The sequence below is a fragment of the Ornithodoros turicata genome, chromosome 5 (genome assembly GCF_037126465.1).
Source record: "Ornithodoros turicata isolate Travis chromosome 5, ASM3712646v1, whole genome shotgun sequence".
In the NCBI taxonomy this organism is placed as follows: Eukaryota; Metazoa; Arthropoda; class Arachnida; order Ixodida; family Argasidae; genus Ornithodoros; species Ornithodoros turicata.
The window spans coordinates 55,370,028-55,395,820 of record NC_088205.1 but is presented as its reverse complement, the minus strand read 5'-3'; the positions used below and the strand labels follow the sequence as shown (position 1 = coordinate 55,395,820).

The window sequence follows — 25,793 nt, the reverse complement described above, 5'->3', positions numbered from 1 at the left end:
TAACTAAGGGCTAACCAACACTGTCCTGTGCTAAGAAAGCACGATACGCAAGCTAACATATAACTAGCGCTACCGATAAGGACACGTACCTTAAGACATATGGGTGGATTGTCATTTGAGTCTAAAACATCAATAGCGACCTGCGTTTTTGCCACAAACACTCCATCCGTTGCGACAACTTCTAAAAAATAGGAAGCTGTGGATTCTCTGTCAAGGGCCCTGTTGACATAAACTTCTCCAGTTTTTCTCATCCCAAAGTGCTCTCCAGGATCACCACTGACAATGTAGAAGTCGACTGGCCCAGACTCCACATCTGCATCCTTCGTCTCTAACGTCACAATCACCGTTCCCGCCATGGCATCCTCATAGATCGCCGCGTCATAACGTGGCCGCTGGAAAACCGGTGCGTTGTCATTCACGTCCAGCACTTCAACGTAGACCCAAGTGGTTGAGTACATCGGTGGAAGTCCATCATCCCTCGCCATCACCGTGAAGTTATAGAATGGGACCGCCTCGCGATCCAACGGGACTAGTGTAGTAATCCACCCTGTGTGCGAGTCCACTTGAAAAATGTCTGCTGCTGGATCATTTCCTTCATAGAACTCGTAGGTAATCTTGCGCGATTCCCCCGCATCCGGATCGTGAGCTGTAATTTTAGCGACTGTGCAACCTTCTTCGATGTTCTCTGCCACAGACGTCGTGTAGCCTGCAGTGTCGAAGCTGGGTGCATTGTCATTGTCATCCATGACGTGTACCGTGAGGTCAACGAAAGACACGAGAGACAGTTCCGTTTCCACACAAACAGTTACGTAGTAAGTTGACTTTGTTTCCCGGTCGAGTGTACCTGCAAGAATCATACGTCCTTGTTCGTCCAAGCTGAAGAGGGACGAGTCTAGTTCGTGGCCCGAGCCATTGGGGGCTGCAACGAAGCTGTAGGTCAGATGGTGTTTGAAGTCGTGACCCTTTCTGAGGTGGGTCTGTGATGCATTTAGGGTTAGGACGACAGTGCCTATGGGGTCGCTTTCACGGAGAAAGTAATCGAAGTTGGTGAGTCTCATTTGTGGGGCGACCTCGTTGGGGTGCATCACAACCACAGTTACTGGTGCAACATTTTCCAGCGCCTTTGGCTTGCCATGATCGCTGACTTTTACAAAGAACTGGTACGCATTGTTTTCTGTATGAGAAAGAAAGATTACAGAGTTACAATTATTAACATAAGAACATATATCATGATCTTCACCAATAAGCTCACTGATAGGCTTCATAGTATATCCTACCTTTTCCGCTGAGCAGAGCCTTGACATAGATCTCTCCGCTGTCACGTGTGATATCGAAAAGTGATGTGATGTTAGTAAGGCCATTGCTTTCATGGATACCGTATTGAAGTGATCCTCCCAGTCCTTGGTCTTTATCAAATGCACGCACCTACATGCATAAAGACGAAGGAGGGTGATGTAGCTCAGGCTGGTATGAAACACTCATGCTCACTTCCTTGGTTATTCTACTTATAGATCAGTTTGCGCGCCTAACGTCACACTCTATAGCGGTGGCACTGCAGTCAGCAGATCATCTGCTTGGTGTGGGCAAAACAGCAATCAATTGGAGTGATCGTTTTCATGCAAAGTGGGCATGCCGCAAAGCCGCGTATCCTTTGGGCAGACAATCCGATGGAGAAAGGGCGGCGAAATCATGCAGAATGAAGAAATCGTTTGATCGCTGCAGTTAAACGGAAAGATTCCCTGAAATCTCCTTTGTGAGATTCCCTCCCGATACCTGTGTACAAATAAATGACGCCAACATGAATCTGTGCACAGTAGCAAGTTAGCGCTGTTTTCAGAAGCGCCCCGATCAAACAGCTCGTCTAAGGTGAAGTAATTGTATGCTTCCAGTGACTTGTACGCCTGTAGAGTATCAGCAGAGAATTGGCATGGCAAAAATATTATAAACTACAATGCGATTGTGATCGGCGGCATGTTTTGTGGCTGGGCTGTCCAGTTGTCAACGTGCAGCACAAAGGGATCGTCATGTTGTATACTGTTCATGAACAACTTCGTCTTGTAGCGACACTTGTCCGATTCATTCAGAGCTCTAAATTATTCGGCTATTGTGGAAGGGGACAGTCGAGAACGGTGTGGCAGTGCAACACGGCCGATGTCGCACTTGGGGAAAGTATTCGCATGCTGCATTCAGTGTGTTTTGCCCACACCAACCCTGTGCATGCGCAGATGGCGCCTCTTGTTTGTAAACAGCAAAGTGGTCTATATTTAGGGTGTGACTTGTTTGGGTTCAACCGGATTCCTCACGATTTTCCCCTCCTTAATCAGTTTAGGACTAATTTGGGTTAAACCTGATTTCTTCCCACACATGATGTTAGAACATGTGGTCCTTGTCACTACAAACCATGAGGTACACATGTTCCACCAATAGGTGCACCTTAACTGCATACCGCTTGCTCGACACGAAGAAAAGATATTCCAAAAACACCTGAATATAATAGCACCCGATTCCCCACCCCCAGTCCGAATCCGGGAAAGGCATTTTACGAAAAAGTGAGACCCTAGTTATATTCATGGGTGAGCACATATCACTTGAGTAGAAATCTCAGCTAGCTGTACTGGGATTTGGCCTATGATATCATACGTATCACCAATCGCAAATCACAAATTACACAAACAGGTCGCTATGCAGCCTGTCGGTGTGATTATTGTCCTTGTTATTTGTTGCTGCACTTTACTGAGTATGTACCAACCTGCCCAAATGTTGCTACTTGCATTTTTGGCTGCCATTCTTTAATTCTATTAAACTGCTTATCTAATTGGCACGTTACCTTAAGGATAGTAGTTCCAACGGTGATGTTTGCCGGGATGTTTGCACGGTACTCTGACACTGCGAACTGTGGTTCATTGTCATTGACATCAGTGACAGCAACACGTACAACAGTGAAGGCGATGCGACCACCACCATCTCTTGCAGAGACAGGGATCTCGTATAGGTGTCTCACTTCTCTGTCCAGTGACTTTGTTGTGAAGACATCTCCTGCAGCACCAGCATAAGAATATAGCAGTTCCATCGTAAGAAAGTCATACGTAACACAAAATAGATTAGTACGCCCTCACTAGCTATTCACAGTGCCAGGAAATGCATAACAGATATAACACACATAAAACAACCACTAACCAGTATTTCACAAAAGAATGTGATGTCACTACTGTACCATTGTAAAGTCATTACATATATGCATATTCTGTAGGCTTAACGTTGGCTTAATGTTGGCTCTTGGTATGACAACCCTGCTCTATTCCTGATAATGATCCTGCCTGTTAGTGTCAACGCCACCTTGATACAGAAGGCCTGCTTGTTGCCTCCTCTCCCTCCTTCGCTACGTGGACATATAAAGTCAGAATTCGTCGGCTACTGCGATTCGCTGTTCTGCGCATTCAAGAACTCGCAAATGATTGCTGCTAACTTGGAACCTGTAGACCTGAATCTGTGAAGAAAACGTGCAACACGCTTTCCAGAAAATCACTCTTGAGAAAGGTATGGGACCGTTTGGCGCTTTCTCTTAAAGATTTCCCATATAGTACGTGGCAACATTCAATCACTACTCGCAGACGACGGTGCTTCGTCTCCATGGCTACGACCACTGAAAGCACGTTTGTGATTGGCTACCGCCGTTGAAAACACGATCCTGATTGGCTGACTCTTAGTTGTTACGTCACGTCGACGAGTAAGCAGGCTTTCTCTATCTAGGTGGTGTTGGCAGTGGTCTTAGTGCCAGGTGGCTGTTAATGGTTGTTTCAGTTGCTGAGTGTTTTATTCATCATTAACTTAATTTTTAATAAAATGTATCGTAGTTAAGTAACTAATGGGATTACTCACCTGTTGTAGGATCAATGCGAAAGTCCCTAGCACAATCGTCACTCGTGATTGAATAGGTGACACGGCCAAAATTACTGCGATCCATGTCAGTGGCCACAACTGTTATCACTAAGTGGCCTGGAGATTCATTTTCAGGAAGAGCTGCTTCATAGATGGTGTGAGTAAAGACTGGTGGATGTTCATTTGATGGAAGCACCGTGACTATCACTTTGGCATGGCTCAAGTATACACCATCCGTTGTGGAGACATTCAGTACATATGCTGCCTGCTGTGGGAACTGGTGGAGATTCGACAGCGTGATTATACCTATAAGTAAAGGGGTTATATTTGAGCTGTGCTGGCAGTCATCAAGTTTATCTTTGCACATACACGGTTTCGCACAAGCATTCTATCTTCAAAAATAGAAATATGGACAGTAATCGAGCCTTTAGATGGCGCTTTTTTCTTCTCCATACACTTATGAAAACACACAATACGAGGGTGCCAGCACGAAATAAGACTACTTCCAAGATGAAGTATACAGGGTGTCCCAGAAAACGTGTCATTGAATTATAATAAAAAAACTACGCCACCTAGAATCATGCGGTCAACAGCATTTGTTCTTATTAGGTTTTTGTCACCTCCTAATGTGAATGTCATGTACTCCAAGTTTAATTATGTAAATATTTGCGAACTGAACTCGGAAATTTGCCAAGTAAAAGTCACTTTTTTACCCCACCAATATGAAGAGCGTGCCGAATTCACTGAAATTCATGATAATTCACAGTGATGTTCATGAGCTATCCCATCGAAAAAAATAGCCGAACATCATGCTTTTCGGAGCACCGGACCATAGCGCGCGATGACTTTTTGAGTGCAATCGCTCTCAGTGCGACGAAAGGAGGTTCCGAAGCCAGCCCACAGAGTGATGGTAGAAAAAGTAACAGTTCCTAAAATTGGGAGAGGGAAAGCATTATCCCAGCGAAAGCCGGACGTGATAAGCCGTCTCTGTTTTATCTCTTTCTGCGATGTCGGGGAGGGCTGGGTTTCCAACCTCCTTTCATCGGACTGACAAAGATTGCGCTGAAAAAGTCATTGTGCACTATTCTGTGCGACCTCCGTAAAACATGATGTTCGGCTATTTTTTCCGATGGGATAGCTCCTGAATATCCCTGTCAATTATCATTAATTTGACTAAATTTGACACGCTCTTCACATTGGTGGGGTAAAAAAGTGACCTTTACTAGGCAAATTTCCGACTTAAGCTTGCAAAAATTTACATAATTAAACTTACGTTACACGACATTCACATGAGGAGGTGGCAAAAACCCAGTAAGAACAAATGCCATTGACCGCATGACTCTAGGTGGTGTAGTTTTTTTATTATAATTCAATGACACGTTTTCTGGGACACCCTGTATGCTGGGCCATGTGTAAGAATCTAGACACTACCCAGCAAACCATTAATATCCCTGGGACATCCCTACAAGGTCGCGAACGTCCTGAATATCTCGACATCCATAGGATATTTATGGGATATCGCACAATTTCATTGCGTTTTGGGCTTACTCCAGTAAACAACAGATGTCCCTGGTATGTTGGAAGGATATCGCGCTCTGGATGTTTGAATGTCCCCTGACAAGCAGCCTGCAGATCCTAGGGATGTCTATGGGAGATCCAGGAAATATTTGTTTGTCCTTATAGAGATGGTAACCTGAATTAAAAACACAGTAGTCGATAGGAAGGGATGTCAGAAATGTTGTTGGGTATACTGTGGGTTGATGCAGAAACACAGGAATTGCGAAGATACATCCTCGTCACCGTTACAAATGGTGTACGCCACGCTACCCCTAACGAACGTGTGTGTAACGATTTGTATTTCAGTATATGTTCCATCCAGCTCGCAAATAGAGGTTACTGCGGGTTTTCCCAAGTGGTCCAAGTGAGGCAGGCAGGGTTCGGCACTTATGCTGGCGTGTCCCACGGTGTTGCTGTACTGTGGTGAATCCTGTTAGGCTAAGGTAATGTTTTGTTCCCAATAGTATCAAATGGGTTAAAACACACAATAAATAAATATACACAGCATATACACAGCAAATAAATATTTGCTGGTGCACAGTTGCAGCAGTGGTCTCTACACATTCTACAAACACTAAATATCTGATGCACAAAATTGTTAAAAGCAAAATATGTTCGATATTCGTAATCTCCCGTATATATCCAAATATCCGTGACAGACGTCGCAGGGACTTTCAGTGGATCTACAAACATGGCAGAAATGCTAGTCGCTGGGATATCGCATGGATGTAAAACGGATCTGTGGCAAACTCCACTGGATATCCCAACGTCCCGGGCGAGATATCTTACGGATATTTCCTGGATGTATCTGGTTTGCTGGGTATATACTGTCCACTTCCTATTAACTTTACCCCCTGTAAAGATTCAGGGATACCTGGGTGCAGTTAGTTGTGTTGCATAATCAATTTTTGTATGACATTTAGTTTACATGTTCACAATTCTTAAGCATAAATTCTGATTTGTTGTTTTACCTTTTCAATTCAATTCAAGCTTTTTTTTTAAATGATTTATCACTAAAACAAACCCTTGAACTTTCTGTTTCTTTCTTGGTTTGATAAAATGTCAATTCTAAAGCATGCAACAATAATGGCCCATCTGCTCAAGAAAATGACATTCAACCCTAATCTGGCTAGTCGTTTGGCATAATAATTGGGAGTAGATTTCCCAACTCCCAATTATCCTGTTTTCCAAAATTCCTGTTTCCGCAATCCAGCACATCAACAGCTCTAGCACCTCCATGAGCCACAGACAGTTCAAAGGTTCATGTTGGCAGCAAGGTAGAGTACACATAATGAAGTAGCAGAATGGCCATTCTTGCTGGAATATGAAAGTGCTTCTCTGTGTTTCCACATTATTTCATTCCCCACATCACCACCAGCAATGGGGTAGAGTATCGCCCCTGACGATGAAACTGCCCATTCATCATCTTTAAATAAAGTTGTTGTTATTCCATTGTTCTCTTAATAGAGAAGTACAGATTTGAGGAATTTCATTGAAAACATCAAGCCAATGTTTCAAAACTGCTGCATACCATAAGAGACACTGAAATACACTTATGAACAATTGAAGCAGAACATGCTTACCTGTCTTGCGGTTGATTGTAAATGCTTGCACTTCATTCCCACCTACTATAGAGTAAACAAGCTTGTCCTTGTCTGAACTGTCAGGATCTGAAGCTGCAACTCTGGTCACAAACTGTCCTCTGGACGCAAGTTCACCGATTGCACAATGGTAGGTAGGATGTTGAAACGCAGGAGGGTTGTCGTTCATGTCCATCACAGTGACCCACACGTGGGCAGTTGAACTTAAAGCAGCAGGGGACCCGTTGTCTGTTGCCATGACAACGAGGTGGTACATTGGCTGGGTCTCATGGTCTAAGGAAGCTTTGATGAACAGTGTTCCTTCAGACGGGTCGATGTGAAAGGTTGCTTGAGCTTTGCCTTGAAGGCTGTACTGGATCTGGGCATTCGGGCCAGTGTCCCGGTCTGTCGCATAGACCTAAGGAGGGAAATTGCCAGCTCCATTCACGTTCAAGCTTAAAGAAGAAAAAAGAACTGAACTCTGTGATGTTGGATGAAAATACACATATGGCCTAAAAGGTTTCGGCGACATTTGAAATTATGTAAAACACAAAAGATCAAACAACCATGTTTAGAAAAACTACACCTAAATATGGTGTAAGCTGTATCATAGATTTTGCTTGATGTTTTCTTCAGAAAATATCCTACACAGGGTTGACAAGCTTTTATGTGCCATTTTATTGGAAATTTGTCTGGGACACTATTTTAAGATATTAGTACAATAAAAGGTGAAGTGTACTGCGTTGGACTACAGGGACACATCCCAGATGGCAGAACAAATCTTAGGAGGGTTTAGTTTTAAATTTTTAAGGGGATAGGTACATCCATTTAGAATCATGGAACAAAACATGATAGAACGTGACGAAACATGAGACAGACATGGACAGTGTTAAACTATTCAACAGTTTGGTCGGGAGCACAAGTACTCTTTTAGAGTTAATGAGACATCGTGCAAGAGAGAACAGATTGTGGATTTATGTCGGTAGAGGCCCAGAATCTGTTCCTTCTTGGACGGCACGTCACTCACTCTAAAACCGCCCTTACGCTCGCTCACTTGTCTCCCAATAGTCAAGAATGTTGCTGTTATGTGTAAGCGACCCTCTTGCCTTGAGGAGGAAATTGTGGAGGCTACTCTCATTGAGTTTGGCCTTAGATGCTCTTGTGCCATAAAGTACCAAAACACCTACTTTCATTGAGCTCATGTCCAACAACCAGAGATCAGCGAACCTGTCCCCACTAGAGGTTGCCTTTGTGTCGAGAGGCCAGAGGGGCGTTCCAGCGTAGTGTTGATCTTTTTGAATAAACCAGTGGCTACTTGATTTCTGTCTGTGTCCGTCTTGTGTTTCCTCACATTCCCATCCTGTTCATGCTCTACACCTTCTCGCACTCTTTACAATCACGGTGCAGTGTAGACCCCACCAGAGTCGAAGGTTCGGTGAAATACCTTAAGAATGGAGGTGGCAAATGGTGCTGCCTCAGAAACGCTTGTGTTGTAGGAAGGCTGCGTAAACATGGGAGGGAAGTCGTTGACGTCTTCTACGGATATGCTCACAAGGACATCAGCAAAGGCTCCATTTACGGAGTCGGTGGCTCGCAACGTCAGCTGGTATTTTTGGGTTGTCTCATAGTCGAGGTGCTCGACCACATAAAGCACACCTATATGGAGATGTGGGATGCATTATTGGACTAACCAAGAGAACGGTGATGAACGAAATGCTCTGGGGGGCTATTCTCGTCAAAAGTAATCGAGCTCGATTACATTACGTCACAAACTGTTGGGCAGAGCTACCAGAACACGCTCCGCCCATTTATCCCCTTATTTATCCCTAGCCGGTATCACTAGCCGTCGTTAAACTCTACCGTCATCCACCGGTGTCTCTAGCGCATGAACAGTAGGAAGGTCACACTTTCCTACGATATGGGGGCGCTATGTGCTATACGGAAATAAACGACAGGGGGAAAAGGAGGGAAAAGCATGGCGCATAGGTGTAAACGTGTATTACAATTAATGTGATTTGGTGATATTCCGTTTACTGTGGAATAACCTTCATGTGCATGGATGGCGAAACATTGCGCATTTCGTCACATTGTTGGCAGTCACGCCACGTTGGGAGAAGTGGCTATGCACTCAACGCGCACATATCGCACGTCGGCACACATTTCTCTTTCACGATACAACCTACAATCTTCCGCTTCCGGCGAGAACACGCGGAAGGGCAGCCTCGCTGTGATATGGGCACTCCGATAAAGCGCGAAGATTGCAGGATCAAGGGCTCGACTATTGGTTGAGGCCGCGTGGCATACACCTCTGTTCTTCACGCCTTCTTCGCGTAACGACCAATAACAGGCGAGACTCAAAGTAATCGAGGTCAATTACTTTGACGAGAATAGGGCCCCTGGTGTTTATTAGCCACTGAAGAATAGGACATTAGCGAAACATCTTCAACATAAACAAGGGAGGCAGACAATGCAAGAATGAGGAGATGCATTTACTTAACTTAAATGCCCGTTACTCCTAGGAGAAAAACAGCAAAACTATTGTTGAATATGTGCCATGCTAACTCTACATGCATCATGAAACGTGATGGAGCTATGATAAGGTGTCTGCAGTAGGCTGTTAATAGTCACAGCATGAAAATGAATAAATCTCAATGGCAAACACACAATATGAGGATTCCACGCAGCACCCTATATATGCTTTAAGCATTTGCAGAGAAATGTCAAACTTTATTTCAAATGGAGTGAACTTTCAGGGTGTCTATCAATCTAGCCTTCAAAATGCCTGACTTTTCCAGGTTTTCACTGACTCTTTCAAGTGAATTCTTGTCTTTTCGTGTTAGACGTCACTTATTAGTGAGGCTGCCATACTTTTCTGGCTCTGAGCTTGTCATATTGGCGAACTGTTACTCGTGGCAACGTTCCTGTAGCGTGGCCACTCAATAGCACTGATCGACACCTGCGATATGCAACATGTCGTCATGGTACTTGTTTGCGATTTTCCCTGACTTCAGCTGCTTCTTAGCAACTACCCTGACAATTCCCGGTTTTCCAGGTTGGTAGCCACCCAGACTTTACTGACAGATGAAGTATACTTTGAATGAGCGGGCCTGAGAGATCACACTTATAATATGCATGTCTTTTGTATTCTACACTTTTTGTAGAGTGCGGTCATATAGAGAACATTTTAATTGATTTTTTTTGCAGTTGTGATGAGGTGCAGTCTCCTGAGCTGAACAAACATTACCCTTTTTTTTTTCACAATTTTGTTCATCATTTGTTCACAGTTTGTTCCTGTTCCATTAACAGTAACAACAGGATGACTCATACAGTTAATTTCTTTGATAATCTTAGATGATTCAATATTTGTCTGGACACACACAAATGATTATGATAATGGTGAAAGCAGCAAGAACAGGATCACCGATGGTGCACAATGCAATGTCTCACCAGCTGCCCTATATTCATTCAAAAATAATTACAGGGGGCCTCCTCCAAAATTGTATTGATATGTACATATTACAGCTGTTGGTACAGTGTCATCGTACAGCATGCTTAATTTAAACTGTCAAGGAACTATGTATAACTACTATGCAATATTTGACTTTCACAACCAGCTACACTTTCGTTAGTCCATGGTACGCACATTGAAATTTTGCAAAACGAAATTCCCAAATTGTAGAAAGAGTGGAACTAAATATAATAGACAGCTGAGTTTTCCAATGCTTTTGGGGTCTTTTTAAAAACTGCACCAAGGTGATAAATTTGCAGAACTAACAGCCAACACTACTTGGAAAACCATTGAACTGTATACTTTATGAGATTACCAAAGGCACACTTTCCTTACTGAGTGCGTCTTCAGTTTTATGTATGTGATGCAATGTCGTGCGCTTGCCAAAAGTGGCGCACACATTTTTATGTGCCAGCACAACAAAATGCAACTGCTCTTCTCCAGTGGTACTGATGGCGCCGCAGAGACGGACGAGACAAGTTATCGAGCATGCATAACCAATTTTGAACAATTAGGAGTAGTATTTGTTCAAAATAAGTCCCTTCTGTCAAGACCCTAAGCGTACGTTGTGCAAATTTGAGACCATGCCATGACAGCCCAGCCAAACGCTCACATGGATTCTACCTGGAGTGTGATGTCACGGCTCCACCTGTACTCCCATTTGCTAGCATAAACTAAATGTTGCTATTCCACAAGCCACTGTGAAGAGGATGATAATTTTATGTTTATCTTCAATTTCCCCAGTTAAAATGAACAAAATACAGAAGCCGACACTGAAGATTTTTGTTTAAGTTTAATTTGTACAAGCTTTCGCGTGGAGGTCCACCCTGAGGAAGCGTGGACCTCCACGCGAAAGCTTGTACAAATTAAACTTTAACAAAAATCTTCAGTGTCGGCTTCTGTATTTTGTTTATGTGATCTACAGGACTTGACTCCCCTCTTCGTATACGCATCAGTTAAAATGACTGAGACATCTCGGTTACAGATGCAGCATCTACAAAGTGCAGCAGAAAATAAAAATAAAAAATAAAAAGACTAAAATATTTTAAAGGTTAACATGAAAGGCATGGTAAATGCTATTCAAAATTGCATTACATAGTCCAAAAGCGCATGAGATACGTCGAGCCCGTTTGTAACGATATTGACGGGAACGCGAAATCCGATCGTTACATCAAAGTTATCGTTATATATACGAGCTTTCGCGAAATCGCCCGTCACGACGTCAACGAAGTAGAACGGTACAAGTAGAACGCCGCCGAACATGCAGTTTGTTCAGAGCGCAAGATCATTTTAACTTGCGCTTCACACAGCTTTGTGTCGAAAGCTTTTCAGAGGACAATATAACCACCGATACCACGTAGGGCTCCGCACCTTTTGAGATCGACGACTTCGTCCATTGCTCGTCATCCAGTGCCGTAATCATCATTCTCACTATCGGAACTACATTGTCCACTAGAACGTGCCTCGTGCACGAGTAATTCGTCGACGCGTGTTTGGGTGGCGCCAGGCAACTATCTGCCAACCCGCATTTTGAAAGTCACGGTACTTCGCAGCGAGTTTTGGCACCAGTGTAAAATCCGTCGAGCACGTGCAACTTTGAGTCGAACCTTGTGCCTTCCGTCATCAAAACGCGCCCCAGAACCAAGTATCGCAAGCCCCTTCGATGTGGCACGCCTTGCAATGCACGCATCTAATCACTGTCAGCTATGCGCGGATAAACGCGCCACGTTCTCACTTTAATACCCACAGAGGCCAAGGCTCTTGAAAGTCCGTTTATTACGATCTTCGATATAACGATAACTCTGATATTACGATCAAATTACTGGTTCTCGTCAGCTCACCCATTGAAGCACATGCAAATAAGACATCGATATAACGAAAGCGCTTGCTCGCGTATAGCATTCAGAATTCTCCCGACGGCTGGTAAAATGCGTGAAAATCGAAATGCAAGATTGCACCTTTTGACTGAAAACCAAATTACAGTGACATTTTCAAGAGCCTTTGCCTACGTGAGCGCTAAATTGAGAACGCAGTGCGTTTATCCGCGCATGACTGGCGGGGATTAGATGCGCGCATTGCAAGGCGCGCGACTTCGAAAGTGGCTGTCGAGGAGTAGAGGAGGTTATTTCCTCTCCACATCGTTCTCTCGCCCTCACGTTCTCTTTTTTTTTCCTGATTCTTGTCTTGCTGCGTGCTACAATGGCATCTGCGTTTCTGAGACGCATTTTGACGAGGAAAGAGGCGCGGCTCGACCCGAAGTTGCACGCGCTCGACGGTATTGTACTGGCCGGTGCAAAACCTCGTTGCGAAGTACCGTGGCTTCCGAAACATGAGTTGGCTGACGGTTGCGTGTCTCCATCCAAACACGCGTTGACGGATTACCCGTCGGAGAGGCACGTTTTGATGGACAACGCAGTTCGGACAGTGGGAATGATGACGACTACGGCACTGGATGACGAGCAATGGACGAAGTCGTCGATCTCAAAAGGTGCGGCACCTCACGTGATATCGGCGGTTACATTGTCCTTGGAAAAGCTTTCGACACAATATTGTGGCAATTTAGAGCTAGATAAAATGCTTTTGCACTCGCAACAAACACGCATGTTCAGCAGTGTTCTATTTGTGCCGATCTACTTCGTTGACGCGATCCCGAGCGGTAATTTCGCCAAAGCTCGTTTTTAACGATACTCTGATATAAAGGTCAGATTTCGCGTTCCCGTCGCTATCATTATAAAAGGGTCTCGGGTACCTCCTTAATTTGTTTTAAATGAAAAAATTGAATCTTGCATCTCGATTTGCACGCATTTTACCGGTCTCACAGGAAAATTCTGATCGATACGCGAGCAAACGCTTTCATGGCGATCGTTGTATCGATGTCTTGTTTGCATGTACTTCAATGGGTTAGCTGACGGAAACCAGCAATTTGATCATAATATCTGAGTTATTGTTATATCGAATATCGTAATAAACGGGCTCGACAGGTATAGCTACTATTTTAAAATGCAATTTAAAAATGCAAGTAAGCTTCATCACTTCAGGGAAGCATTACCAGGCCCATTTCGAAGGATATCCTCACAATATGCCATTCACTTTTCCCAGTCACTATCATCTTGAACGGATGAAACTTAAGATCAGTGTGTAAAATTCTCCTCACAGGAAGTGAACAATTAAGTGGAAGCATGCGATATCCATGCTGAAATGTGCAATGTATACTTTGCAAATGTGCTCACACAAACTGTTAAATATTACAGACTGCTGAGGATGAAACTGAATGAAATTCAGTCAGATCACAAGGCAACAAAACTACTTCTCAAACTGCGAACAATTGCAGACTGTATCACCTTGTGATTCACTAGCATTATACTCATTGCTGACATGCACTTCAGCGTATAACCAGATTTTCTAAGTAAGCCACACTCATGTGGCCCATCTCTCAGAACTTCAATAACAAGAGCGACGTCCATAACAATGTCATTGCCAGCGTTATTTCACAATGGACAGCACACAGAGATTCTTCCAGTCTCATTCATCCAGTGTATACCAACAAGTCATAATAGGCTACTTAACAAAAAGTGCATGGTACTCACATGGGCCATTACTATGGGCTGGGTCTGAAAACAAGGCAATGGAAAGAAAGGATAGAACATAGTTAACATAAGTATGGATTAAATGAAAGTAACAGTAAAGGAAAAGTAAAAGAAAAACGGCACAGTGTTACAAACTGAGTGAACAAAACTGGTTTTAATAAAGCCATGCATAAGGTACCTGTTAAACATAGAAAAATTAGCCTAGTAAGCAATGTCACCTCCTAAAGGAACACTATATATTCTTTGTAGTATTGTAGTATATTCTTTGTATGTTTTCTTTCTCTATTTATTCCAGAATATTTCTGAGTACTTGTATTTTACCTTAAGTACATTTGTCCTGTACTTTGAATACTTTTTTCCAGTACTTTACCATCAAGTACCCAACTGATGATTAAAAAAAAAAACTTCACAATATCAAACTATTTTTGTGTCTGGAGAAGGGCATTTTTGAAAAGGAAAATGCATTGGTGAGAGGACTTTTCATTTTTATTCCCATGTGTCTGTGTCCAAGTAAGATTGTGCACTGCAAATCTTTCTTTCATGGTACATATCTTTGTGTATCTGTACTGCAACACAAAACATGGTAACATGATGCGAATAGAATACACGTAGGATGACATGCAAGTTACATTGGACGTTTTACACATTTATGCACACCGGAACAACATTGCCTGTTCTGAATCAGGGAGAAAAGTGCCTGACACTTTGGTAGTGTGAACTAAAAGGAGTGCAGCACCATAGCAGAAATGTATTATCACAGACACTTGCGTGAACCTCCACGGTATGGTACATAATGGTCAAAGTAAGTTATTCATTCTGTGGTAACTCATTACAGTAATGTTAATATTATTAATAGTTATTAACATAAGCAGCCTTACAGTTATAAAGACATCCAGACTCACATGCAACACTTTCACAAACAGATATTAGAAACTGTACTGTGAATGATACAGCAACAGACATCAGAAAGTATAGCCAACTCTATTGCCTTGTTTTCTGCATGCATGTCAGCACTCTTCAAAGAAAGTACACTACAGCCCTTAAGACGAAATGACTTTACGAAGTGTATTCTTGAGCCAGGTCGAGTGTGTGTCTGAGTAGGAGCTGTACCGTACTAACAGGACGTGCTTATTAAAATACATATTAATGCCAATGCGCACATGATGCTTCAGATTTAGGTCAAAATATGTGCACACTTCCATTTTTTCCCCCTTGCAGATATAAAGTACTGTTTCCAACATACTTGTCTGAAATCTTCATCCTGTAGTCCAGTTGTCCCTATCGTCGGTGTCGCGCGCAAAGGAGCTATACCATTATCGCTTCCGAGGGGAGGCCGTATTGGGTGCCTGTTTCACACAACGCCACCAATCGGGAGTTATCATCTGTGATACTTGGGCATGGTCTGCTAGCATTCTTTCCTACATGCTAGCAGACGCCGCCCAAGTATACGGATGATCTCTCCGGATTGGAGGCGTCGTGTGAAACACGGCCTTCCCTCGGAGGCGATAATGGTACAGCTCCTACATGTGCGTACCACCGATAAGGGACAGCTGGGCCATGGACTGGAGATTTCAGACAAATATGTCACAAGCAGCACGATATCTACAAACTACAAATTTATGCACCAACTGTAGTACAGGTATGTTATGAAAACTTAATACAAGGCAGGCACACACTGCTATAGCGTTCTACAGCCACATGCTCATAAAAAGCTGTTTTCTTAATGCATGCTCCAGCCTAAAAAAACATATACTACACTGCAATTAAAGCTCTGTACTACCAAAGACACTGGAGCGAGAAAAAGGGGCTCCTCGATCGCAGCACCATCCCATTAAGAATTCCAACTATTTTCCTGCTTCTCCCAAATAAGAACAATGCACACCATGCTCATACTGGTTTGTGGTTAGCTCTTTACCAGGTTTGTGATTTCAATCACAGGTTATTTGTATCATTGATAAAATCATCAGAACTTTCCACTCACTGAAAGTAATAGCCCACAAGCCAACTAAAGTGTTGCATTGTTTGTGAGACTTTGAGTGACACTTGACTATTGTAGCTTATCTTGTGCAATCGATGGGTCCTCATGGTGGTCTTATTCTGGCATTTATTGCCCAGTATTTGTGCATACTGAATTGACTGCATGAAAATAGGCTGATATGCATCTGAAGGGTCTGAACAAAAACGCAGGAAAGCCAGTGCGTGCATAGCTGGTGCCAGGATTGAAGCCAGGTTGCATCATAGTCTAAGGGCAGAAAGTGCTTACCCTGAACCCCGTTAGAACAGCACGTGAAATAGACTGACTATAGGGTGCATGTAAAATAGAGTGGTGGCACTCCACACCAGCTGGGAGAGCCCAGCTTTGTCGGTGCGAACGATAATTTGCACACAGCCTGTAGATGTGTTGCCAAAGAAAATATCAGTTCTAATTAGGCACAACCTTGTGTAGCTCTTCATACTACAACAGAATAAAGTGCAGGACAGGCCATGCCATGCACAGCATTATGATTCATGCATCATATCACTGTTCCACATATCATATTTAACACTTTCGCCAATCAACAAGCAATATGGAAAAACCATTAGAACATATTCTGAACGAACAAGAGATTCTCCTCTTGGAAGAAATACATTTCAGACTGCACTGCATGACTAAGTGACGGAAGTATGGAAGATGAGCCTACCTTGAGACAATCGAAGGCTATTTTTACAAAGAGTATACAGATAAGAAACAAGCACGATGAAGCCCTTCTCGAAAATAAATGTATCTCCTTATGAGAAGGACAAAGGCATGAAATGAAGACTACAGTAACTAGAAAAGAGACAAGGAAACATAGAATGTAATCCTGAAGGTATTACAGTGAAACCCGCTTATAACGATATCGGGGGTTATTGCTAATTTAATCGTTATGCGAGGGATATCACTGCAGGAAGGCTGCCCTAGGTCAGCGTCATCCTACGGTAGTCGAGCGCTGCGCGTTATCCCGCGAGCGACGTTAACGACGGACGCTACGAAAGAGGGTGGAAATACAGTAGAATCTCGATTATACGAATTTCAGGATGATACGAATTCTTTTCCGGTCCCGGCCGGAATGCCTGTTCTTCCCGTGTATGAGAGTTTGGATGATACGAACGCGTTACCTTGCCTTTGCGGATGATACGAACGAGCCGAGGGGCCGAGGATGCGACAGAGGTTGTTCCCCCGTGACGCGCGAATCATGCTGCTCCTTCTTTCGAAGAGAGAGGGAGATCCTCGCCACGAACTCCTTTACAACATGTTGCGCAATGCAGGCAATGACTCTCCATTTGGAGGTGGTGGTGGAGGAGATAAGATCAAAGGAATTTGGGAATTACACGGCCCCAGAGCTCTGCCCGGAACGTTATCACCTTATCTCTGTTTTGACCTTTTTACCCTCTTCGCAACAATAAACCGCGTGGCTGTGGACACTGGCTTAGGAAAACAGCGACCAGAACACGTGGAGGGAACACACCGGGACAACATTAACTTCTGCAAAACTACGCGTCACCATGCCGCAAATCGGCTTCACCTAACGCCTGCGTGCTTTAGGAGAAGCTCGCTTTAGAACACTGTCGCGCGACTCGCGGGTGGAAAGCATGTGCAGGGCCTTTTGAATCATCTCGCTAATTTCGGGAGCATTTGCCAAAAGCGGAGACACAAAAGTGTTACGACCGACCTCTTTCGCTGACAGTGTTGGAAAATGAACAGTCACTGTCCATTTTCTTGCATCATTTTTTATTTTGGTTTATCTTTTAATGCGAATTTCGAATTATGCAAATTTTTTCCGCTACCCCGTGAGAAAAAGTGCGAGAGTACATCCTGATGACGTTCCGTTCCCGCAGTGTCCTACAATTCGCGGAAGGGTGCAACGCCGGACAGCGCACTGCCGAAGTTGGTCCGCGAGCGTGAGGACGTCAGATATCGCTGTACGAGTACTCAGAACAGCGACCTTTATCGTTATGCACGGGTCCATTCTCCATAGAGACAATGTATATTTTAACGGTAAAAGTAAAAACGATCGTTCTACGGGGTATATCGTTACGCGAGGGATAGTTGTGCGCGAGTTTTACTCTAATATATAGGGCCTTATGTCTTGGGGTTAAGCCTGGTAAAACTCAGTCTTACCCCCATCATTTGCATCGTCATCACCCAGGGTACAACCCGAAAACCTCCAAAAACTAGCTCGGCCAGGTGCCAATTCATCTACCAATATGGGCACAGGAAAACGTTAAATACTGCACATTGAGCACAGCTGTTCCCCGTCTTGTGTTCATCAAAAATGCGAGAAGCGCTCTTTTTCTATTTTCCACCTGAACATCTGCTCTTCCAGATACATCGCCTATTTTATCCTGTTTTAGGGCTCCTAAAATAAAACCCCGAATTTTCCTCCCCGGTCTTCATAAAACCCGAAAAGGCCCTATTAATATTCTTGGTTGCATCCCGTCCGATATATAGGACGCAGAACATTGGTGGGTTTCATCAAGCTTATCTCATGCAAAACAGAAAAATAAAGACTCGACGTACACATGCCACTAATGGTGACACTATTACAATATGAGTGGTTCCCAGTAACAACTCATCATGACTGGGTCAATTCCTGCTTATGTACAAGAGCTCTAGTTTTTATTTTATTTTTTGTATCGTTTAACACAATCACTTGCAGTACATGCAGTCAGTACCAATGCAGTGCAAGCTATTTTAACTTCAGCCCATTACGTATTGAAGTTCACAAACATTGTATCCCATGTAACGTGTCTGAATACATCATCTACCGTGTCTACTTACCTGTGTTGAAGTCAACTGCAAATTCCTCATTCGAGTTCCCGAAAACGATGCTGTAGATAAGCTGACGCCCCTTTGGGCTATCAGCCTGCACTGTGAGCACAGGAACATGTGGCTGCTGATTTTCAGGAACACTGACAGTGTAAAATTGTTGCGGGAAGACCGGCATTGCCCGATTGACAACCTTAATGGGTACGACCGCTTCGCTTTGCAGTGAAGGAATTCCTGTGCCCAAGAAAAGTGATGCACATTACCGGGTTATGGATATGTATGACAGCAGTGAAACAATAATGCCGTAGAGCTCACCATTGTCCTTAGCAATGACGACCAGAGTGTAGTCAGTGTTATGGTTGCCAAGGGGCTGTTTGAGTGTGATATCGCCAGTGGAAGGATTGATATGGAACATCTCGTTGTGCCCATCCCTAAGTTCATACCGAATGTGGCCATTTTCTCCGAGATCCAAATCTATCGCTTCCACCTGCATTGGAACAAACAAAGGAGGTTACTCACTGTATATAGCATGTTCTCTTCCATGAGAGGGTGATATAGAAGACCGATACATGTATACCACAACCTCTTGTTCATGGCTTCCACCAGTAGCTAACCACTTTTCTGCTGCATACATTTGTCTCTTGTCTGTATCTGAGCCCGTTTGCACGAAACTTTTTTAGTGCAACACTCAACGAATGTTACACTCAAGCCCACTGACAAGCAATAGACTTGAATGTCGTTTGCTGGAATATGTATTCTGCAGTGAATTCTGTTCTGACCCAAAATGATCTGTCAGAAATCTCCAACTGGCATACTGATTGGCTGACATCACTCAATATGCCAATAAAGGCAGAATTCCATTCTGCAGCAGTCATTATCTCAACTTTGTTATCACCTTGCAAACGCACTACTCCGACATGAGTTGACTGTTTTGCTGCTCCCTTTCTTAATTCTGTTGTGTCACTGTGTTGTTTCATTCCCACTCTGTTATGTAACACCCCTTGGATGCCCCTTTGTGGAAAATTGAATAAAGGCACACATAGATGATGTCTTCATGTGTGGTCTGCTTTACAAAACATATATATCTAACCTCTGAAACAAAATAAAAATTAAAAAGAATACGGCTTCACACATGTCCAAAAAAATTGACAATGGTCAGAAAAGCAGATAGCAGTGTGCTGTTGCTCAGATCAGCAGCAACAAGTGCACATTGGGCAACCACATGGCAATGTATGTGTGGGACAAAGAAAAGTGTCATGATAAGTGACCATCACTCGTGCTGGGATGAAGGAAAGTTGAAAAGAGGGAGGACAAGTTGTTGGACAGCAGGGTTGACCAGTGGCATGCAATGTGACGTCATTGAGCAATAATGGTGATGCAACTTCGAAAACTGGGACGTGTGCTACATCTAACTTAACCCATAACCAGCATATGACAATGCTATAGAGTTCATACAGTATAACGGGCATGCAGAAGTCGCTCAAAGTTCCTGGGCCTCCTCATAGTGTGCTTCTGTTCTAGTAAAAAGTGAATTTGCTTTACTTTTATGTTATTTATGCATTTGTAATTTTCCTCTAGGGCAAACTGGAACACACATACATCCGTGTCATACATATAACACCGATGTAACCCACAAACGCACAATCAATGTTTTGGCGTACTTTTCGCTGAGAACGTGACAACAACTCAGGCCACTGCCTCAGCTTGAGCTGATTACATGGTCTGTGATGTCAAAGAACGAAAGTTGAGAGAAAGAAAAACAGGAAGAACTCACAACTAACCTTTCGTACGAGGTCTCCAGCTTTTGCCTCGACAGGTACAACCGAGTAGTATGGAAGGTTGACAAATATGGGTGCATTGTCATTCTCATCCAGAATACCAACTTCGACGAGAACGTGCGCGACTCGTGGAGGATCTGTGGCATCACTCCGTGCTTCCACCACCAAACGGTAACTACCGACCAGTTCACGGTCGAAAGCGACGCCGGTCGTCCGGATTACTCCTGATGTCCTCCCAATCTTAAATTTGTCACTCGGGTTCAGTATGTGAAAGGAAATGTGCTCGTTCAAAGCACTGCCAAGAACAGTTACTATGGTGACCACCGAGACCATAGTTGAGTTTTCCGAGATGTGAGCTTCGTAGGAATCACTAGCAAAGCGTAGACCACCTTCTCCGGAGCGTCCGACGGTCACTATGACGAACGTCGCAGTTTCAAACTGGCCATCGTTGGCAGAAATCACCAAACGGTAGAGGTCTCTAAGGTTTTCTGGGTTTCTGACCAGGACGTCTCCAGTGTCTTGCAGAACCTGCAAGGTTCACAATGATGGTTGTGAACTTAGAAAGGGATCACCCTTTCTGTAAGCTACACAAAGAGTACTGCCTTTCTATATATATTTATGCAGTCTTAGGCTATTGCCCATTCAGAGCAATGCGTAAATCAGTGCAGGCTCTTATACGCGGTGCGTGTGCACAGCTAACAGATAAACCACATATCACTGCTTATATTTGCTAGGTTTGCAGTCCTGAATGGTGCACTTTACATACAGTGTGGGGAGAAAATCTTTCGTTGAATTGGCAAATTTGGAGTTCAATTCAGAAAATTCAACTTCTCGTGATTCAAGATTGACAAAAGTGCTTGTAACTCCCGACAAAACTTCCCTATATATAAATACCGCAGATCCCATAATTTTCAGACAATTAGATTTTGTAAGATATTGTGAGACATTAGATAAAATGTCTTGTAACGTGCATGAAAAAAAAAAGCTTTCCTTTTATTCTCTTTCAGATTCAGCTATCAATATTTTACGTCAATTACGTTTTTATCAATATACAATATTTCACATACAACATGTCAACATGAACACCAACGAGTAGTCCAAATAAAAGCAACATAAATCATGTTGCCTTGTCCAACGAAGGGTAATCCTATACCACCTATACCTAAGGCCCTCAGTTTTTTGCTGCGGTAAATTCAAAATTCCGCGGCGCTGACTTGTAAATTCCGCGATTTTCCACGGTGAGGAGTCAAAGGCTGCTTGAAACGGGAAACACCTTATTTTCTTGAATAATGTGGGAAAAAAAATATTTTATAAGATCACAGATTTAAAGCATGGCTGAGCATTACATAATATCTTGTGTTCTTCTCTGATGCGGTCTGTTGCCTGCAATCATTTTATACCTGCTGAAAGACCTTTCAGCATCTGCAGGGTTTATAGGAACTTTATAGGAAGGAGTTAACAATACATACCCTGGGGAAGTTACATCTTTAGGACACCCTTTTTTGTTCCTGGGCTGTATTTAAGAGTCTTAACTTTTTGATGGCAACCTCCCAGACATCAAATCAAAATCCCCCACTGCCACCGCTAAACTGCACACGGGAGGGACGCCGCCCCTTCTTCAGGCAAATTATGCACAATAAACTTCGGCTAACGTTAAACTACAATCTATCTGTGTTTGTCCTGCAGCATGGACAATTCCGTAAAGCAAATTTTGTAGAGCAGGCTTTACCCCATGCAGAGAGGCGTCAGGTCAAGCCCACTTTCAGGAGCTGTTGTTCGTATTCGGCGGATAGTCGAATATCCGGAAACCCGAATAGAGGGTATTCCATTCGCGAATGGAATACTTCGAGTGATTGATATTTGATTCGAATTAGAGAACTCGAATATCCGCACACCCCTAAAAATAAGGGATTCCGTGAAATTCTGTGTCAAGCGAAGAATTACGCGATTAATTCGGAATTCCGCAAAATTTCGCGGAGTCGCGGAAAACTGAGTGCCTTACCAATACTTACACTCCTATGCCACCACAGGAAGGGTACTCCTATAATGATCATGAAGAGACTGAAACACTGTCTCAACCCCCTTGAGCCCTATGGGCTATCACAGCCCTACTTACACACGTCCTTAAGCTTGATCAATAAACAAGTTGAAACAGGCAAGTGCACGCACCTCAAAGTGTCCTTCATGATCTCCGGTCACAAGAGTGTACTTTATACCCAGTGGTGATTCGAGGTCAGGGTCTGTGGCACGGACTTTGGCTATCTGCACCCCCTGATAAGTAGGTAGTAGTAGGGTAGCATTGTAGTACTGATGATCAAAGTGGGGAGGTGTATCGTTGACGTCGGTGACATTGATGTGGATAGGAACTGGGTTTCGAGCTGCCAGTTTTGGTCGCCCAGTGTCAGAGACTTGGACGGTGAAGGAATACGATGATACGGCTTCCCTGTCTAGTTTAGTCACAATACTGAGTGCACCTGCAATTTGAATTGAAGCAACACGCTTATCATACACGCGAAAGTGAAAAGGTCCTTTGTGGGAACAGAAAGAGATCTATATCGAAGACAGTAGAAACAAAGGAAAGGAAAGGAGTGCAACAACTGTGTAATGAATGCTGATATTGAAAGCATGAGGCACTAATGTTACAATGAAATGTCATGTCTAAAGTAAATGGTAACTCAGCCTTCTTGTGCCCTGAATGATAACTATGATGCAATGTACGGGTCTACCCTAAGAAATATTCCTTTTACAAAGCACGAACCACATTTACCTGCAACGTGCGAGCTGTGGTCTCCGGTTCGAGGACATGCAAGTCGGACAAACCATCATTTGTAAGGGAGGGCGTACACACGCATGGAAGCAGTTCTCATTTTGACTTTACAGCAGCAATAGCATTTCCTTATCTCATGTGTCTGCATGAACCTTTACCACTTGTCTCTGCTCCTATACGCATGCATGCACCCTTCCCTACAGCAAATGGCCATAGGCGAAGAGTTTTCAATCTGCCGGAGGGGGCCAGGGCACAACCCCCCCCCCTCCGCAGTCGACGCCTATGGATTGTCCGATCAGGTTTATACCTATATCGCCCAGGTGCTCGAACGTCTTCAGAGGCCACAGCTTGCACGGTGCACATAACTCCAATTTCTGCTGCAGCTGATTTGAGTTTATGAATCCCTCTCTAACAAATGGCCTCCATCATTTCAGCATCTGAATAGCATGCAAGGTACTTTTCTTATTTTTGACCAATCTTCAATGCACTACACACCCGACACTGACACACTGGTGAAGATCTGCAACAAAGCAACACTAGAAAGAACAACATTCTGGGTCTGCAGTGCACCAGTTATCGCAAATCGCATCATTTCTTTAGCAAGGACACAACATTATTATTTTTCAATAATGTTGAACAAATTATTACAAAATTATTTAGAAACAAATTATCTTTCGTACCTGTGTTGGGGTCCACCTTGAACTGTTTCCTTGCCCACACCTCCACAATCTCGAAAGTAAGTAGAGCATTAAGTTCTGAATCTTCGTCTTCGGCAGTCACCACGAGTGGAGCGTTGCCTTCGGTGAGGACCACACTTCCCGGCTCAGCTGCTTCGCTCACTACACCATCATAGCGAGATTGTAAAAACCGCGGCGCATTGTCATTCCTGTCGAGCACGTGTACCAGGACTAGCGTAGAAGCATTCACCCCCACCAAATTTGTAGCTGTGACTGTCAAGTTGTAGAAACGCGTCCACTCATAGTCCAGGGCTCTGTTGGTTGACAAAATGCCAGAAGAGGGGTCCACAGAGAAACTGTTTCCCTTGTTACCGGATGTAATTTCGAAATACAAGGATGATCGGCTCACAACGGTCAGGGACAAGATAAAAGTTCCAGGTTTCTCATTTTCATAGATCTCAATAGCACGATTAGGGGGATCAAAGCGCGGAGAAGCATTATCGGCAATGGTAACAATGATGTGGACTGTTACTGTTGCGTTGAGAGGCGGTTCCCCATGGTCTGTGGCGCGAACAGTGAGGAAGTATTCTGGAAGTGTCTGCTGGGAGAGCTCCTTGGCTACAGTTAGAGTGCCCAGTTGAGGATGGATGTTGAAGGTACCACCAACGTTCCCTGCAATGTGACACGATTATGTTGTACGCTAATAATACCCCTGTCACACGGGCATTTCGATCCTTCTCGAATCCGATCTGCATCGAACTTCCCGAGCACGCTCGAGTTTTGACGCTGCTACACGGCCACTTTCAATGCGCATTGAATGGTTGACGGTGTCGAGAATATAGGCAAATGAATAAACGGAACTCATTAATTTCGCGTTTCCTATATAACAGCGATATTAGTGGTTTTATCGTATACCGATGTAAGCATCATTTGCAGCTTCGCGCGCATGTCCGTCTTAAGTTATGACAGTTCACCGGGGTCGGGGATGCAAATGGCGGCCGTCGAGCCGCCTTGAAATTCTCAATCCTGTTATGGGAACTGTCTTGAGTCAAGCAGGATCAAAGTTCGATCCTGCTTGGAAGCGGCCGTGTAGCACCATCCGATCTGCATTGGGTTCAAGCAGGTTCGGTCGAGCAGGATCGAAAATGCCCGTGTGACAGGGGTATAACTATGAGCAATGTCAAAACAAGTAACAAAAGAGTTAATTTAATTATCACCCAAGATTGTCACTGAAGATCTCAGCGGTGTTTTTGTGCTTTTGAGTACATGCCAATGTGTCAGTAACTCGCATGCCTCAATTGCATCCTCCTGATGAGTTTTCCTAGCCGTGCTGCGGCATCCTTTTGCACAAATGCAGCGCCCCCCCCCCCCCCCCAATGAGCCCGCCTAAAGGGGCACAAAAAAGACAACTTTCTGGGAGGGTGCGCAAATTTTCCACTTGTCCCCATAGAGGCGAAAAGTAGACGCCGTTACACTGATTCCAGCTATATTTCGCGTCAAAGCTGCTGCTCTCTCACGTGCTAGCGGTTGCTTTTGCTTTATGACAAACGTGATGGGTGGGGCACCCATCCCGTCGTGTTCACAGCAGAGCCGTTCCAATGGAGGGGCGAGAGGGGCAGTCGCCCCAGGCAAGTTCGCCAAAGGGGCAAGTTCCTGGAGCTAGGTTGGACA

General features: G+C 43.9%; 1 protein-coding gene across 3 annotated transcripts in view; it reads right to left on the bottom strand.

Annotated features, from left to right (window-relative positions):
• The window catches only part of LOC135394478 (fat-like cadherin-related tumor suppressor homolog), a 637,639-nt gene that overhangs the window by 24,112 nt on the left and 587,734 nt on the right, over positions 1–25,793 (bottom strand). For 2 of the 3 annotated variants that reach the window (XM_064625231.1, XM_064625233.1), the window contains exons 12-23: positions 24,126–24,794; positions 22,848–23,152; positions 20,682–21,206; positions 19,216–19,387; positions 18,913–19,134; positions 14,112–14,135; positions 8,461–8,672; positions 7,020–7,434; positions 3,880–4,185; positions 2,828–3,036; positions 1,278–1,425; positions 90–1,174 (exon numbers count right to left, since the gene is read on the bottom strand). In XM_064625231.1, the coding sequence (XP_064481301.1) occupies positions 90–1,174; positions 1,278–1,425; positions 2,828–3,036; positions 3,880–4,185; positions 7,020–7,434; positions 8,461–8,672; positions 14,112–14,135; positions 18,913–19,134; positions 19,216–19,387; positions 20,682–21,206; positions 22,848–23,152; positions 24,126–24,794 (4,292 nt within the window). The remainder of the gene's footprint in view (positions 1–89; positions 1,175–1,277; positions 1,426–2,827; positions 3,037–3,879; positions 4,186–7,019; positions 7,435–8,460; positions 8,673–14,111; positions 14,136–18,912; positions 19,135–19,215; positions 19,388–20,681; positions 21,207–22,847; positions 23,153–24,125; positions 24,795–25,793) is intronic. The other variant, XM_064625232.1, reaches the window with a different exon arrangement.